This window comes from Cnephaeus nilssonii, assembly GCF_951640355.1.
Source record: "Cnephaeus nilssonii genome assembly, chromosome: 19".
NCBI lineage: Eukaryota > Metazoa > Chordata > Mammalia > Chiroptera > Vespertilionidae > Cnephaeus > Cnephaeus nilssonii.
Window position 1 is genome coordinate 1064315 of NC_137090.1, and position 14500 is coordinate 1078814.

Below are 14500 nucleotides of genomic sequence, written 5' to 3' on the forward strand. Positions count from 1 at the left end.
CGCCTACCCTCCCCCCTCGCCCTCGGGGACAGGGAGGAGAGAGGTGGGAAGGGGGCTGGGCAGGGAGGGACTGGGGTGGGGGCCCAGCAGAGCCCCAGCCAAGGGCCTGCCAGGAAGGTTGGTGCCCGTGACAGAGTCCCCACCAGAGGAGGAAGGCCTCCCTGCCCCAGGCCCCGCCCCTGGCCCCGCCCCTGCCCCTGGCCCCCCCGCCCCAGGCCCCGCCCCTGCCCCCGCCCCTACCCCAGGCCTCCCCTGCCCCAGGCCCCGCCCCTACCCCCAGGCCTCCCCCGCCCCTGGCCCCGCCCCCAGGCCTCTCCTGCCCCCAGGCCTCCCGCCCCAGGCGCCCTGCCCGCCAGGCGACAGATCACAGCGGGCACAGGTGGAGCAGTTGTTTATTGATCGGACACCGAGGAGCAGGCAGGGGCTGGGCTCCCCGCAGCCATAGCTGGTGGACTGTCCTTCCCTCGCCCTGGGCTCTGGGCCCACGGCCCTGCCAGCAGGCCCGGCTCAGCCAGCCCCTCAGCCCGGTCAGCGCCCGGTCACAGGCGCTGCGGGTCCAGGAGAGGCGTGAGGAAGCCTCTCTGGAGGCGGCCAGGGACTTGGGAACAAGGCTCCCAGGGGGCGGGGCGGGCCCGGCGGCCTGTGCGGGGGGTCAGCTGAGGAGGGGGGCAGACCTGTCGTCGGTCACTGTCGGCTTCAGCTGGACACTGGCAAAGGGGTTCCTGTGGAGGAGAGGACGGCGTTAGTGTGGGGGGCCGTGAGCCGGGGCGCCGGGGACAAATGGCACCGACTGGACCCCGAGGCCTCAGTCTCCCCACCTGTAAGAGGAGGACTCGGGGGGCTCAGAGCCAGGGAGGGTGCCGCCCACAGGCCGGCTAACCCAGGGCACCCCTTTCCACTCCCCCATGGGAGCGGTCAGCCCCCGGGCAGGGCGGGTTGGGGAGCCACCTTGCCCTCCACTCCTGCCCTGGGGCTGGACCCAGTTCCTTCTCAGTCCCCAGTGGGCCCGCCCCCCGCCCCCCGAGTCTGGGGAGGCGCCCACAGGCCCAGCGGCCCAGCCCCTGTCCGAAGACACACCTGTAGACACACACACAGCCCAGCAGCCCACACGCCCGGCCATGCATCCGGGCCCCAGGGTGGCCTGCGACGGCCCCACGCTGAGCGGACGGACGGACACGAGGCGCACGCACACGGCTCCCAGAGAAACCACCTCCCAGCGAGGCGGCAGCCCCGTCACCCGGGGCACACCCTCCCCGCATGCCGAGGCCACAGCTGACGGACAGATGGGCTGGCCAGACAAGAGGCTGAGATGGAGCGGATGAGCAGGGGCCGGCGCCCGCCTGGTCCTCAGGACCCTGTGCTTGGCGCCCACGGAGGCTCGGACGCAGGCGGCGGCGACAGACGATGGGACACAGGCTGGACGGACAGGACCACACTCGGCGAAGCGCTCGGCTCCGCGGCCGTTACCTGGGCGTCCGCGCCGCGGGGCGGCGGGCGTGGCGGGCGCTGTCCAGGATGCCGGGCGCCAGCAGGAGGGGCGCCCCTGTGCTCCCCGGGGGACTCGTGTCTTCTGAACAACTACGCCCGGGGCTGCCTCTACCGGAGGGCCCGCCCACGGCCTCCGCGCGTGAGACTTGCGTTCCGGGGGCGCCCACGAGGCCGCCTCCCCACTCGGGCCTCTCGGTGCCGCCCTGTGCCCGCGAGCTCCGGTGGTGCTGGCCACGGGCAGGGGCCGCGTGCTGGCTCCCGAGGGGTCCGCCCCTGGACGCAGGGCACAGGTGGCCCGCGCCCGGCTGCCCCCTCCGCTAGACGGGTTCCCCAGGAGGGCTCCCCACCTTCGCTGGCCCCAAGGTCAGGGTGGGGGTCCTGGGCCTGGAATTGGGGCCGGTCTGTCCGACAGTCTCTGCCGAGCAGAGGAGGGCGGGCGGCTCCGTGGGGCCAGAGCTGTGGGCAGCGGCCAGGAGGGCGCGGGCGCACACAGCACTCCCCCGACCCCCCCTCACCGAGGGTCAGTGACGACAGCGTCGTCGCCGTGGCCGTGGCGGCGGGGGGGGGGGGTGGGTTACAGGGCCAGAAAGGCCCCACCACCGAGGGCATCTGGCCTCTGACCCCGCGTCCCTGACCCGCTCCCCACAGTGTGGCCGTGGCCCACATGCCTGTCCACACTGCAGGCGCCGTCGCAAACACTCCCAGCCCCCCCCCCCCCCGCCCCGCAAAGACCCCAGGCGGACGACACCCCCACCTCTCAGCACAGAGGGAGCACACAGCCCCCAGGCACCTGTCACTTTCTGGAAGGTTCTTCCTTCCGGGGAAAGAACCTGCTCGTGAGCTACCCCGGTCCTGCAGGGCTGGTCACGGCCCGGGCAGCGCCAGCACGCGGGCAGACGGCGGCCTGCACAGGGAACCATCCAGGCTGACCCCGGCGGGGCTCCAGGGCACACTGGCCCTCGCCGAGCCGCCGCGCGGGCATCCTGAGCTGGACACAGCACAGCCGGCGCGCCTTTTCCACGGAGAAAGGGTTCCTGCTCCGGGCGCAGAGCAGGCCTCGGGTCCCGAGGGCGATGGCAGGACAGGCTCAGAGCACAAGGGCCCAGTGCCCAGGGGCGGCCCTGAGGGGCCCCCACACCACAGTGCCTGCCCCCTCCAACCCCAATTGCAGTCTCAGGAACCGGACGAGGCCGGGCTGTTGGGGACCCCCTGGAATTAATCGTGCCCTGAACCCACGGGGAACCGGCAGTGGCCGTCTGAGGACAGCCCAGTCCTGACCCCTCTGGTGGGGGAGCAGGGCCACGCGGACGAGGCACAGGCCTCCACGTCCTCCCGACCTGTCTCGTCTCCAAACCCAGGCGGCTCTCCAGAGCGGCAGGACCTGGGCCTTCTGGAATCTTCCCGCCCCTCCCGCCCTGACCTCAGCCAAGCTGGGAGGTTCCTCATCCGACCAGAAGTGGTGCTAGGCACCCGCCCAGGGACTCGGGAGCCGGGTGACTGTGCTGCTGGCCCGTGCCAGTTGCACCCACTTCAACCCGAGCCCACTGGGCCCGGGGTCTGCCCTGCACCCAGGGGCGGGGTCCCCCAGCCCCAGCCTCCCGGGGCCCCCAGAGGCAAGGGTGCTCGGCCCCACCAGCTTGGAGGGACCCCAGGCAGCACAGCTCTGGTGGGACAGGCGGGCCGCTCCGGGGGCCGGACACGGCACCACAGAGGCCGGAAAGGAGGTGGAGGCCCAGGGCGACCACGCGGAGCCGTCAGAGGCATTTCCACCATTTCCCAAACTTCAGGAGCATCTGTCTCCAGAACTTTCCAGAAATCGGGCTGCAGCTCACCCACAGAAGGGCGGCGGCCGAGAGGAAGCCCAGATCCACTGCGGTCTGGCTGCCCATGGGATGGCAGTGCCAGGACGCCCGTGGGGCCAGGCGACCGCCATCCTTGATAAAGGACCAGGATGTGCCCACAGGGCCCCCCTCAGTGTATTGGGGTGGGGTGGGGCCCAGTGGGCGGGGCAGGGGCAGGTGGGCGTGGCCAGGCCGGGCCATGGGGTGTGTGTGTGTGTGTGTGAGGTGTGTGGTGTGAGTGTCTGTGTGTGTGTGTGTGAGGTGTGTGGTGTGTCTGTGTGTGTGTGTGTGTGGTGTGTGTGAGTGCGTGTGTGTGTATGTGTGTGTGGTGTGTGTGAGTGTGGTGTGTGTGTGAGTGTATGTGTGTCTGTGTGAGTGCGTGTGTGTGTGTGTGGTGTGTGTGTATGAGTGTGGTGTGTGTGTGTGAGTGTATGTGTGAGTGTCTGTGTGAGTGCGTGTGTGTGTGTGCGTGGTGTGTGTGTGTGGTGTGTGTGTGTATGTGTGTGTGGTGTGTGTGTGTGTCTGTGTGTGTGGTGTGAGTGTATGTGTGTGTGTGTGTGTGGTGTGTGAGTGTGGTGTATGTGTGTGTGGTGTATGTGTGTGTGCTGTGTGGTGTGTGTGAGTGTATGTGAGTGTGTGTGTGTGTGTGTGTGGTGTGTGAGTGTGGTGTGTGAGTGTGGTGTGTGTGAGTGTGTATGTGTGTGTGGTGTGTGTGGTGTGTGTTGGGGGGGGGCCTACAGCAGCTCCTGCTTCCCCCTGCCTGGGGCACTCGCCTGGGGCACTCGCCTGGGAGCTCTGCCCCGGGCCCCACCCTGGCCTCCCACCCCCTCGGGGCTGCAATACTCACCAGCCTGGGGGTCTCGGGCAGGCCCAGACCCACGCCCACAGGCCCGAGGGAACCCTCAGCCAGAGGAGCCCCATCTGATCACCAGGGAGACCCCGACTGTGGCCGAAGCAGCAGCAGAGGCAGGAGGAGCCCGGACAGACAGAGGGCAGCAGCCGCGCCCGGCAGTGGGGGTGCCCAGGGCAGGGGAGCCCGACAGGAAATCCTTGAGCCCAGGAGCGGCCGCAGGGAAGCGAAGGCCTGGAGCCCTGAGCGAGCATGCTGGCCACCCCGCGGCCCCGCCCCGCCCGCCAGGCAGAGGCCGGAGGGTCCGCCGGGCACTGCGGACGCAGACTGACCAGCGCGAGGAAACCCGACACTTACTAACTCGAGACGGCGGCTCAAAATCGGGCCACTTCCACGTCGGGGCTGCAAGGGAACACAGGCTGTTGCTGCAGGTGCGGGTGGGGGTCCGGGCAGGGCGGGCGCCCAGGGCCGGCCCCTCGGCCCCGGGCTCCCGGGCGGCGGCGTGGGACCCTGTGGGGCTGCAAGGAGGTACCACACCCGACTCGATGCAATAAATAAAACTTTTATTCAAACCACTGCAGCACAGGGCACAACTCAGATAAAAAAAAAAAAAAGACGGGAAAACACCTTGAGCACTTTACATCTTCATACAAGCTGGCGGTGTGTCTACATTCATCCAAGCGGGAGTCCCCTGGATTTGAGAGCTGTTAGCAAAGGCAGGACCAGCACAGAGGTTTTACAGGCCCACGGTCTGGCTTTTTTGCATTTTCCTTAAATATAAAACGGTCTGTGTCTTGGGCGGCTTCTGTCGCCAACGCTACCGGCCACGTCCTAGTCCGCGGGAGGCTCTCGCTAAGTCACGCCGCCGTTAAAGGAGCGTCCGCGGCTCCCGGCTCCGCGGCGGGAAGGGCCGGGGCCAGGGCCGCCCCTCGCTTGCTCCCCGGCTTCAGCGTGTGAGGAGGCAATACCAGTAGCCACCGAGTCCAGCGTGTCTCTTTCTGAAGCCAGCAAGACACACAAAAAGACGAGAGCGTTTAGGGAGGACGGGGCAGGGGCGCCTGCTTCCCCGGGGGTGGCAGGCGTGCGGGCGAGCGCCCGGAGCCGCCCTCGGTGCCTCTGCCCTGTGCCGCCGGGTGGCCGAGACGCCGTCACCAGGCCGGTCAGGGACCGGTTTCCGGGACGCGGGGTGGGGTGGTCCTGGAGGTCTTTGGCATGTCCGCGTGCGGCCAGGCGGCGCCTGCTCCCGACCCCTCCCGCCAGGGCGCTGGGTGAGGGCGCCACGCCCGAGAGGGACGCCGCGCTCTGGGCTCTGTACGCCGTCCCACAGAGTCCGAGAGAAGGGAGCCCTCAGGCCCGGCCCGCGTGGCCACGGCCTCCCTCACGGGCGCCGGTGTCCTCGGAGGCCCGCGGTAGCCCTCCCCGGGTGGCCCGGGACGGCGCCGGGGAGCCCGCCCCTCCCCGTCTGGCAGGTGCCCCGTGCGCGGGGCCAGGTGCAGAAGTAACAGTAGTACACCGGAGTCCATGCATATCTTTTTCTGGTTTTGTTTTCAGGGAAAAAAAGTCCTTTTCCTGTTTTCAGTTGTTTTTTTTGCTTTTTTTTTTTTTTAAGGTTTTTCTTTTTCTTCAAACGTCAGAGCTGGCTCACGGCGAGCCTTTGAAAGAGCAGCGAGTTGTGGCCTCGGCAGATGGGGCAGCGGCCAGGACACGCGCACGCTGCCAGCGGGCGGGCCACACATGGCGTGTCCACGGGGAGCAGAGGTGGGGCAGCACCATGGACTTGGGGATCTCAGAGTCTGGGGTCACCAACCAAAAAGGCAAGAGGGGCAGGTGGGGAAGAAAAACGACCCAAAAACAAACCGACGAGAGCGGAGAGGAACGTGGAGGCAGAGCGCGGCGGGCTCCTCGGCGGCAGTGCCGTGTCAGCGTCCTCACACCGTGGACACCAGCGTGCCGCTGCCGCTGCGAACAGAGCAAGCACAGCTGCCGGCCGCGCCTCCCCGCCGCTCAGCGCCGCTGCCTGGCCGGGGCTGCCGGGGCGCCCGGAGCTGGGACGCGGGCAGAGCCGGGCAGAAGGCGTGAGCAGCGCCCCAGCGCCGGTGCCGAGTGGACCCGGCAGGCCGGGGAGGAAGGGCGGGGCCCGCAGGAGCGCGAGGGGCTGTGGGTCGGTCGGCGTGGTCAGGGCCAGGCTGGGCCGCAGACACCGGCTCCCGCGCCCCCCCCAGGCACAGGCAGCTCTGGGGGCCCCCCACGCGGCGATGCCCACGCGGCGAAGCCTCGGCAGGGCGTCCTGCCTGAGGGTCTGATGGGGCACAGAACATGGGCCCCCGGGCCCTGCTTCCCTGACCCGAGAGGCCCCATGGTCTCCAGCCGGGCGCCCAGGGAGGGGCCGGCCCCCCTGCCCCCCCTTGCCCCCCGTTCCCCAGCACAGCTCAGAGCCCCTCACCTGCTCACGGCCCGCGCCCCGTAGTCGTCCAGACCCTGGGGAGGAAAGAGACAGTCAGGCTGGGTCCCGGGCACGGCTGCGAGCAGGGCTGGCTGGGCCGGTGCCCTCCTGACCCGGGCGGGGGGGGGTGCCTACAGCTGAGGGTGCAGAGGGCGCAGAAGGCCCCCCCCCAGCAGCCAACTCACGGCACACACCACCCCGTCACTGATGACCCCGTGCGCCCGAATCCCGTGGCAGGAGCAGCTGAGCAGGTGGGGTTGGGGACCTGTCAGCCTCCCCAGGATCCCGGCCCGGGACCAGTGAGGTGTGGGGGGACCCAGGGCCCACAGGCTGGAGAGGGAGGGGCCCGCCTCCAGCAAGCCTGGTCCCAGCCCTGAGCCACAGCCTCCGACCGCCACCAGCCCAGCAGCCTCCCCGAAGGCCCCGGCCCTTCCGGCCCAGGAGCAGCCGGAGCCACGCCTGCACGTGGACACGACTGGAAGTCCCTCTCTCTCAGGCAGGGCTTGGGACACCGGTCCTCCCTGACGCCCGCCCTGTCCTGAGGCCGCGTCTGGACAGGCCCAGGGCCCCACCCCCACGCCCGGCCTGTGATCAAGCGCCAGGCCTTCCGCGGAGGAGCCCACAGGGGCTGCGGCCCAGGCGGCCCCCCAGCCCTGACCCTCCCCCCCAGCCCTGACCCCCCCCAGCCCTGCGCCCGCCCTCGCACTCACCTGAGAGAAGGCGGGCACGGCCATGCTGTAGGGCCTCTGCTTGAAGGTGCTGGCCGTCTGGGTGGGGAAGCCGCGGGAGGACGGGCCGTAGTCGGGCGGCGGGAGGGCCAGGTCGTCCTTGTCCAGGAGGTTGCCCGTGCTGCTGCTCTTGCCCGGCTGCAGGCTGCGGGCACGGACGGTGCTCAGGGACATGCCAGCCTGGGGCCTGGCCTGGCCCCACCTCCCCACACCGGGCTCTGCCCTTGAAGAGGCGGTGACCAGGGGCTGCTCTCGGCGGCCTGGGTGGCAGCTGCCCGGACCCCATGGACCCCTCCCTCGGAACTGGGCACAAAGGTGTGCCAGGAGGAAGCTCAGAAGGTGAGCCGGCCGGCTGGTGTGTGAACCCAGGAACCAGAAGATTCCATGCCAGGCGGGGTAGGGGGCGTGCAGGAGGCAGCCGATGGGCGATGCTCTCATCATTGATGTTTCTCTCTATCCCTCTCCCTCCCTCTTTCTCTAAAACCAGTAAAGACGCATTAAAAGGTGAGTGAAGAAGGAAGGAGGATGCCGGGGCCGATGCTGCGGGACACGGCAGCAGGGGCGCCCGGGGTCCAGCAGGGCACGAGGCCCGCCCGACGGGTCAGCACACAGGCTGCCCACACACGGCCGCCCTCCCACGAAGCGCCTCCGCGCACGCACCCCAGGGCCCAGGGAAGCCAGCCCAGCTCTGTGCCGCGAGGGCCTGGGCCGCCGACAGCTGCTGTCACCAGCACCCCCTCCCGCAGCCTGGCCAGTGCGCTCACCTCGCGTGCACCCTGTCGCCCCCGTCGCTGTCCAGCACCCGCGTGTAGGAGAAGGGGAACCAGCCCCGCCTGCAACAGAAGGCCCAGGTGAGAGGCGGGGCCCAAGGAAGAGGGGGGGCCCAGGGGAGAGGGGGGCCCAGGGGAGAGGGGGCCCCAGGGGGGAGGGGGCCCAGGTGAGAGGCGGGGCCCAGGGGAGGGGGGGGCCCAGGGGAGAGGGGGTTCAGGGGAGAGGGGGGGCCCAAGGGAGAGGGGGGCCCAGGGGGGAGGGGGTTCAGGGGAGAGGGGGGGCCCAGGGGAGAGGGGGGCCCAGGGGAGAGGGGGGTTCAGGGGAGAGGGGGGCCCGGGGGGAGGGGCGCCCAGGGGGAGGGGGGGCCCAGTGGAGAGGGGGTGCCCAGTGGAGAGGGGGGGCCCAGGGGAGAGGGGGGCCCAGGGGAGAGGGGGGTTCAGGGGGGAGGGGTGGTCAGGGAAGTGGTGGGGCCCAGGGTCAGGGACGACCCCCCCCCCCCCCGCCCAAGGGCAGGGCCCGCCCGCCGCCCAGGCTCACATCTTGGTCTTCTCGCTCTCGCCGTAGTGCCAGCCGTCGCGGGCCTCGGGCACCAGCAGGGTGATGAGGTCGCCCTCCTTGAAGCTCAGCAGGGTGCTGTTGTCGCCGGCCGCGTGTGAGAAGATGGCCTTCACCCGCGTGCGGCCGTTGCGCTCCAGGCCGGCCGCCATGGAGCTGGAGCGGGGCAGCGTCTTGTTCTCCGCTGCGGGGGGGCGACAGGGGGCGTGAGGGGCGCGCGGCCGAGGAGGCCAACGCTGTCACCTCCCGTCAGCTCGGCCCAGTGGGCCTGGAACGGACCTCCGTCCGGTACCCTGCCCGGCCACCAGAGCGGTGGACTCGGGTTCCGGAAGGGCCTGGGCGCGGGGATGCGGCGGCTCAGAGCTGCCACCTTCGCGGGCTGGGCCTCGGCTCCCAGGCTGGTCAGGAGGCTTGCCTCAGCCCCCCCCCCCCCCCGGCCCCGGCCCCAGGGCGGGAGCTGTCCACGGGGCCTCCTTAGCACCCCCCTGCGCTGGGCACCCCCACTCGCTGGACGGAACTGGGAGCCCTGAGAAACCACTCAGGATGGAGTCTCCAAGGGCCCCAGGGTGCAGCACACACATGCACACACTCGTGTGAGCCTTGGGGTCCCCCCTCCCCCCCGTGGGCCGGGCCGGGCCGGAGCCTTACTGGTGGCGTAGCTGTTCTTGGGCGCCACGCTCTTGCGCACGGGCAGGGTGTTGGAGTAGGAGTCGCTCATCTTGGTCTGAGGCTGCGAAGAAGACGAGGACTTGGGCTGGGCCCCCTTGCGGTCAGCCCAGGGGCTGTAGTCCTCGCTGTCGGGGCCCGAGACGCCATTCATGATGGGCGCGTTCTCCTGGGCGGACAGCCGCTGTGGGGAGAGGCGGCAGGGGCCGGGTTGCAGGGGGGCCAGGCCGAGCGGGGGGCGCCACCCCACACCCACAGGCCTCCCGGGCGCTGGGCACTCACCCCCACAAACGGGGCCAGCTCGGGGGGCACCGGCAGGGGCTTGGCCCCCGGGATGGGGTCCGAGATGACCAGGCTGGACTTGGAGGCCGACAGGGCGCCGGGCAGGACGGCGCCGTTGCTGCTCGCCAGCTGCTGCAGCAGCTGCACCGCGCGGTCCGGGATCTTGTTGGGGTCGGCGCAGGCCTGTTGCCACAGCGGCAGCTTCTGCGCCAGCAGCTCTTTGCCCTGAAGCGGGGGCGGGTGGGCGGGTCAGGGCAACGCGGGCTCCGGCGTCCCGGGAGCCTCCCCGGCCTGCGCTCACCTCGCCTGCGGCCCAGCCCCACCGGGCACCGGGAGGCCCCCACCAACACCCACCCCAGGGGTCACCTGGCTGGGCTGCGCGTGGACAGTGGCCCACACGGGTGGCCATGGAATGGGGACCCCCCTCATGGACAAACCGCCAGATGCTCGAGGGGCCACCCCCACGGCCTGAGCCTGGAAGCCTCGCAGGCAGGGCTACGGGGGGCGCCGGCGGGGGTGGGGGCGGGGGTGTGGAGCCGTGGAGCCCCCCAGCCGGCCGTGAGGCCAGGGGCCGGGGCAGCAGGCCAGGCTGCCCGCTGGCAAAGAGGTTTGTTTACACCCGACCTGGGGCCACGCCCACGAGCAGTGGCTGAAACGGGAAGAGACACACGGCTGACGGTCTGGGGTGCTGGGCAGACAGGCCAGCGGGGACCCGGCACCACGGACGCCCCAGGTCAGGGCACTCCCGAGCAGCTTCAGTCGGGGAAGGCCAGCGCCGCCCCGGGCGATGGAGCCCGTTGCTACGGGGTCAGAGGCCAGGCCCAGGGCAGAGCCTGTGCTCTCGAACCCGCGGAGGGGGGCCGGGTCAGCGCCTGGGACAGCAGGTGTCACCTCTGGGAAACAGTGCCCCACACGGACGATAGCGCTCCCTGACCCGCCACCAGAGGGCGCAGGTGCCCCACACAAACGATGGCGCTCCCTGACCCGCCACCAGAGGGCGCAGGTGCCCCACACGGACGATGGCGCTCCCTGACCCGCCACCAGAGGGCGCAGGTGCCCCACACGGACGATGGCGCTCCCTGACCCGCCACCAGAGGGCGCAGGTGCCCCCGCAGCCGCCTGGAGCCCCGCGGGCAGAGCCCTCACTGTGTGTGGAGGCCGCGGCCGCGCCGCTCCCACAGGACGCAGGTCCCGCACGGTCCCTGCTTCGCTTCGCACCCACGACGCTGCCCTGGGCGCCGCGGCCTCTCCGCTGGGGAGGGCACGTCTCCTTGGAGGCCAGGCCAGGGGGCCGAAGCCGAGTCTCAGACCGAGCACACGTGTGAGTGTGTGTGCGCGGACCCCACCGGCCAGCTCCAAGCTCCCAGAGGGTTCCAGAAGGTTCCAGCTCCTGCCTGCGCACTCTGGGGAACTGGGCCCTTCAGGGGAGCCGGGCTCCACAGGGGCTCCCGGCCGTGTGGCCCCTCCAAGGAGCTGGCCCCTCCCAGCCTGTCAGCGACACCGTCCTCAGGCGGCGCCGCAGCCTCTGGCCTGGCCGCTGTCCCCGGAGCCCCTCCCTCGGGGCCCGGAAGTGCCCGTGAAGGCGCGGTGGCCGACAGCCCAGGCGGGCGGGCAGCTCACCTTGGAGTGGTAGGCGGCGGAGTTCTTGGCCACGGCGCACTGCTTCTCCACCAGGAAGCAGAACCGGCGCCGCTCCTCGGTCAGCGCCGTCTTGTAGCCGTCAGACACGTAGTTCTCCAGGTCGCCCTGCTTGCTGCTGATGGCGTCGATGTACTGGGGAGAGAGGGCGGGGCCCCGTAAGCCGGGAAAGGACGTCCGTGACTCCCGTGTGGGCACCCCCAGGCCTGGGGCACACACAGCCGCCTGCCCCGCACCTCTGCCCACGCCGACCCCTGTGGCCGGGGTTCTGCCTCCGGCAGGGGGCCCAGGGCGGGTGGTCCCCAGGGGGTCAGGCTCATCTCTGGGGGCCTCTTCCCAAGAGGGGGGGCACCGTGTGCCCAGATCTGGTGTCTGGCCAGCCCCTGCCCGAGGCCACGGCCCGGATGTCCATGCCGCTGCCCCGTCCTCCCGGTTCGCGGGGCACCCGTGCCCGTGCGTGCGGATGTTTCCAGAACCTGTCTCAGCTCCAACGGGAGGCACTCGGGCGGGCAAAGCCCCGTGGCAGCGCCTCTTTTTTAAAACGTATTTTTGTTGATTTCACAGAGAGAAAGGGAGACAGAAACATCAACGATGAGAGAGAACCATTGATTGGCTGCCTCCTGCACGCCCCCGACTGGGGACCAAACTCACAACCTGGCCTCCTGGTTCCTAGGTCGCTGCTCCACCACCGAGCCACCCTGGCCGGCTGGAGCTCCGCCTCAGAGGACCGAAGGCTGAGGTGAGGGCCCGGGGTGTCAGCTCGTGGAGGGGACGGAACGAGGTGGGAGCAGGGAGCCCAGCGGGTGCGGGTGGTGGTGCGGGAGGAGGAAGCCCTGGGGAGGGGGAGGGCCGAGGAGCCCGCACAGGGTGAGGACTGGAGTGACCGGCCACAGACCTTCCCCCGTGCCGCCTGAGAGGCTGAGAAGCTGCCGGGACCAACACGGCGGCCTCGCCAAGCCACCGCTGGACCCGAGCCCCAGCCCCCACCCCCCAGGTCTTGGGGTGGGTCCACTCTGCAGCCTGACCCCCAGCTCTGGCTCCCTCCTGGATGCGGTCCGGGCGGCTCCTCTGGGCTGCCTGATGGATGCCCACGCACCACAACCGAAACCCCACACGAGACGCCTCAACCGGACCGAGTCCTCCGACCCAACTACTGACGTCCAGAACCACCAGGCCCGAGCGGGTCGACGGCCCGAGGCTGGGTGAGGGGGGCTCAGTACGGGCGTGGGAGGCGGGGCTGGGGGGCAGCGAGCTGACGTCCAGAGGGGACAGGGCGTCAGTTTGGGGAGATAAATTCTGAACTTAAAAATGGTAAGCTACATATTGAGTCTTTTAACAAAACGTATAAAGTCATAAAAAAATGGCACCAGCAAGCCCTGCCCACGAGGCCACGGACAGAGGGCCCAGCGCTTTGTGGAGTGACAGGCAGGAAGCGGAGGTCACACGGCCCGCCCACAGGGGTGAGCGCGGGCCCCGCCCACTGGCAGTGGGACACAGCTCCTGGCCAGCACATGGGTGCGGCCTTGGCCATGTGACTCGCTTTGGCCAATGAAACTTAAGTACAAGTTATAGTCTGGCAGCCCCAAGGCCAGGGTGCCTCTGTGCCCTGGGAGCACTCCCTCCTGTCCCCTCTGAACCCCCCTGTCCCCTCTGAACCCGGCAGCCACACTCGCGGGTCATGCTGGCGGACTGCTGGGGACCGGGCGGCAGGGTGGGGCCTGATTCCCAGCACCTGAAGCCAGCCGCCGCCCGGGAAGCTCAGCCAGCGCGGGGCGGGAGCGTGACTAATTCACACCCAGCCCGAGGGGGCGGCACAGGAGGCCGCGCTGGGTGCTGGGCCCCAGTGTTCTGGCTTGCAGGCTGGAAACTAACGAGCCGCACGGCTGTGGGGGTGTCCTGGGAGGCAGAGCAGCCATGCACACCTGTGGGGTCTGCAGGCCGCCCTCCCCCCCCCCCCCAGGTGCATGTGCGAGGCTGACCTGCACGCCCGGGCTGCCGGAACTTGCTGGAACTGCCCGGAGCGGCTTCTGCAGAACGGGCTCTTCCCCAGCAACCCAGCCCTCCGGCAGGTGCAAGCCGGCCACCAGGGGGCAGCCTCCCCCGCCCGATCCAGCACCTTCCGCCAGCTGACTCAGCGCGGGTAGGCGGTGCGAGCCCAGGTGGGCGACAGAGCGGGAGCGGGAGCAGGCTGTTCCTGCCGCAGCAGCGCTCAGCTGGGGGGCGAGGCCCCGCCTCCAGACTCTCCCAGCGCCAGTGAGCCGCACCCCGCAAGGCAGGCCCTGCCCAGCCCTCACCGGAACTTGGGACCTCCCCACCGCCCTGCAGACCACCCAGCTTTCCACACTAAACTCCCCGGGGAGGGCAGCTTAAATGGGGATCAAAATAGCTACCCACCCCCAGACCAAGGCCGCCGCCTCTGGGAGTCAGGCCGGGACCCTCCACGAATGCACCCGAGGGGCCCCAGGATGGCACCTGGGGAGAAAGGTCTGCACACAGGCTCCAGGCCTCCAGCAGGGGCGCCCTGCACCCCCCTCCCCCCTCCCTTCCCCCCTCCCCGCTCCTCCACCTCCTCCTCCTCCTCATCCCAAGCAGCTCAGCTCAAAGTACTTTTCCTCTGGTTACGAAATGTGTGTCCCCCCCCACCCTCCCCCCAGGCCTCCTACCAGTGCCCCCTCCCTGCCCCAGTGCCCCCCCCCGCCCTGCCCCCCAAAGCTCCCCTGCACAGGCTCCTCCGGGAGACGGGAGCCTGCAGATCCGGGCTCTGGAGGCCTGTGCCAGGCACAATGGGCAAGGCATGCGGGGGGGGGGGCTCCTTAGATGGCACCTGGCTCCGCGGTGGAGGGGGCGCCCGCCGAGGGGACTGTCCACTCCCCGAAGCCCCGACGAGGCCCACGAGGGCGGGGGAGGACAGGGCAGCGGCCCAGGGGCTGGGAGCACGCTCTGGGCGGAGGGTCGGGGGAAGGGCTCGCTCAGAGGGGCGTGTGCGGGAAGGCGGCCACCCCAGCTCGGGCGGAGGGTCGGGGAGGCTGCCCGAGCAGAGGCGGTGCCATCTGGGTGGGGCCTCGGAGCAGCAAAGGCAGCCTTGAGCGTCACCCAGGACGCGGCGTAACGGGGACGCGGGCCCCCTGGGTGCAGGCGGAGTGCGGCTGAGAACAGCTCCTCCGGCTTCTGGGTTTCCAGGCTGCGCTCACCTCCCCCCTCAGCTCCCCCGTCCCAGCAGAGCAGCCTGCGCTGGCCC

At 70.3% G+C, this 14500-nt stretch overlaps 1 protein-coding gene across 7 annotated transcripts in view; it reads right to left on the reverse strand.

The window, feature by feature from the left end:
* Positions 1-375: 375 nt before the first annotated feature.
* BAIAP2 (BAR/IMD domain containing adaptor protein 2) overlaps positions 376-14500 on the reverse strand; it is a 42931-nt gene continuing 28806 nt past the window's right edge. For 2 of the 7 annotated variants that reach the window (XM_079797296.1, XM_079797299.1), the window contains exons 7-14: positions 11245-11397; positions 9625-9849; positions 9325-9526; positions 8659-8860; positions 8115-8183; positions 7333-7495; positions 6623-6657; positions 376-722 (exon numbers count right to left, since the gene is read on the reverse strand). In XM_079797296.1, the coding sequence (XP_079653422.1) occupies positions 653-722; positions 6623-6657; positions 7333-7495; positions 8115-8183; positions 8659-8860; positions 9325-9526; positions 9625-9849; positions 11245-11397 (1119 nt within the window). In that variant the 3' untranslated portion in view covers positions 376-652. Of the gene's footprint in view, positions 723-4536; positions 4582-4721; positions 6139-6622; positions 6658-7332; positions 7496-8114; positions 8184-8658; positions 8861-9324; positions 9527-9624; positions 9850-11244; positions 11398-14500 lie in introns of those variants that run through there. The other 5 variants (XM_079797298.1, XM_079797300.1, XM_079797301.1 and 2 more) reach the window with 5 other exon arrangements.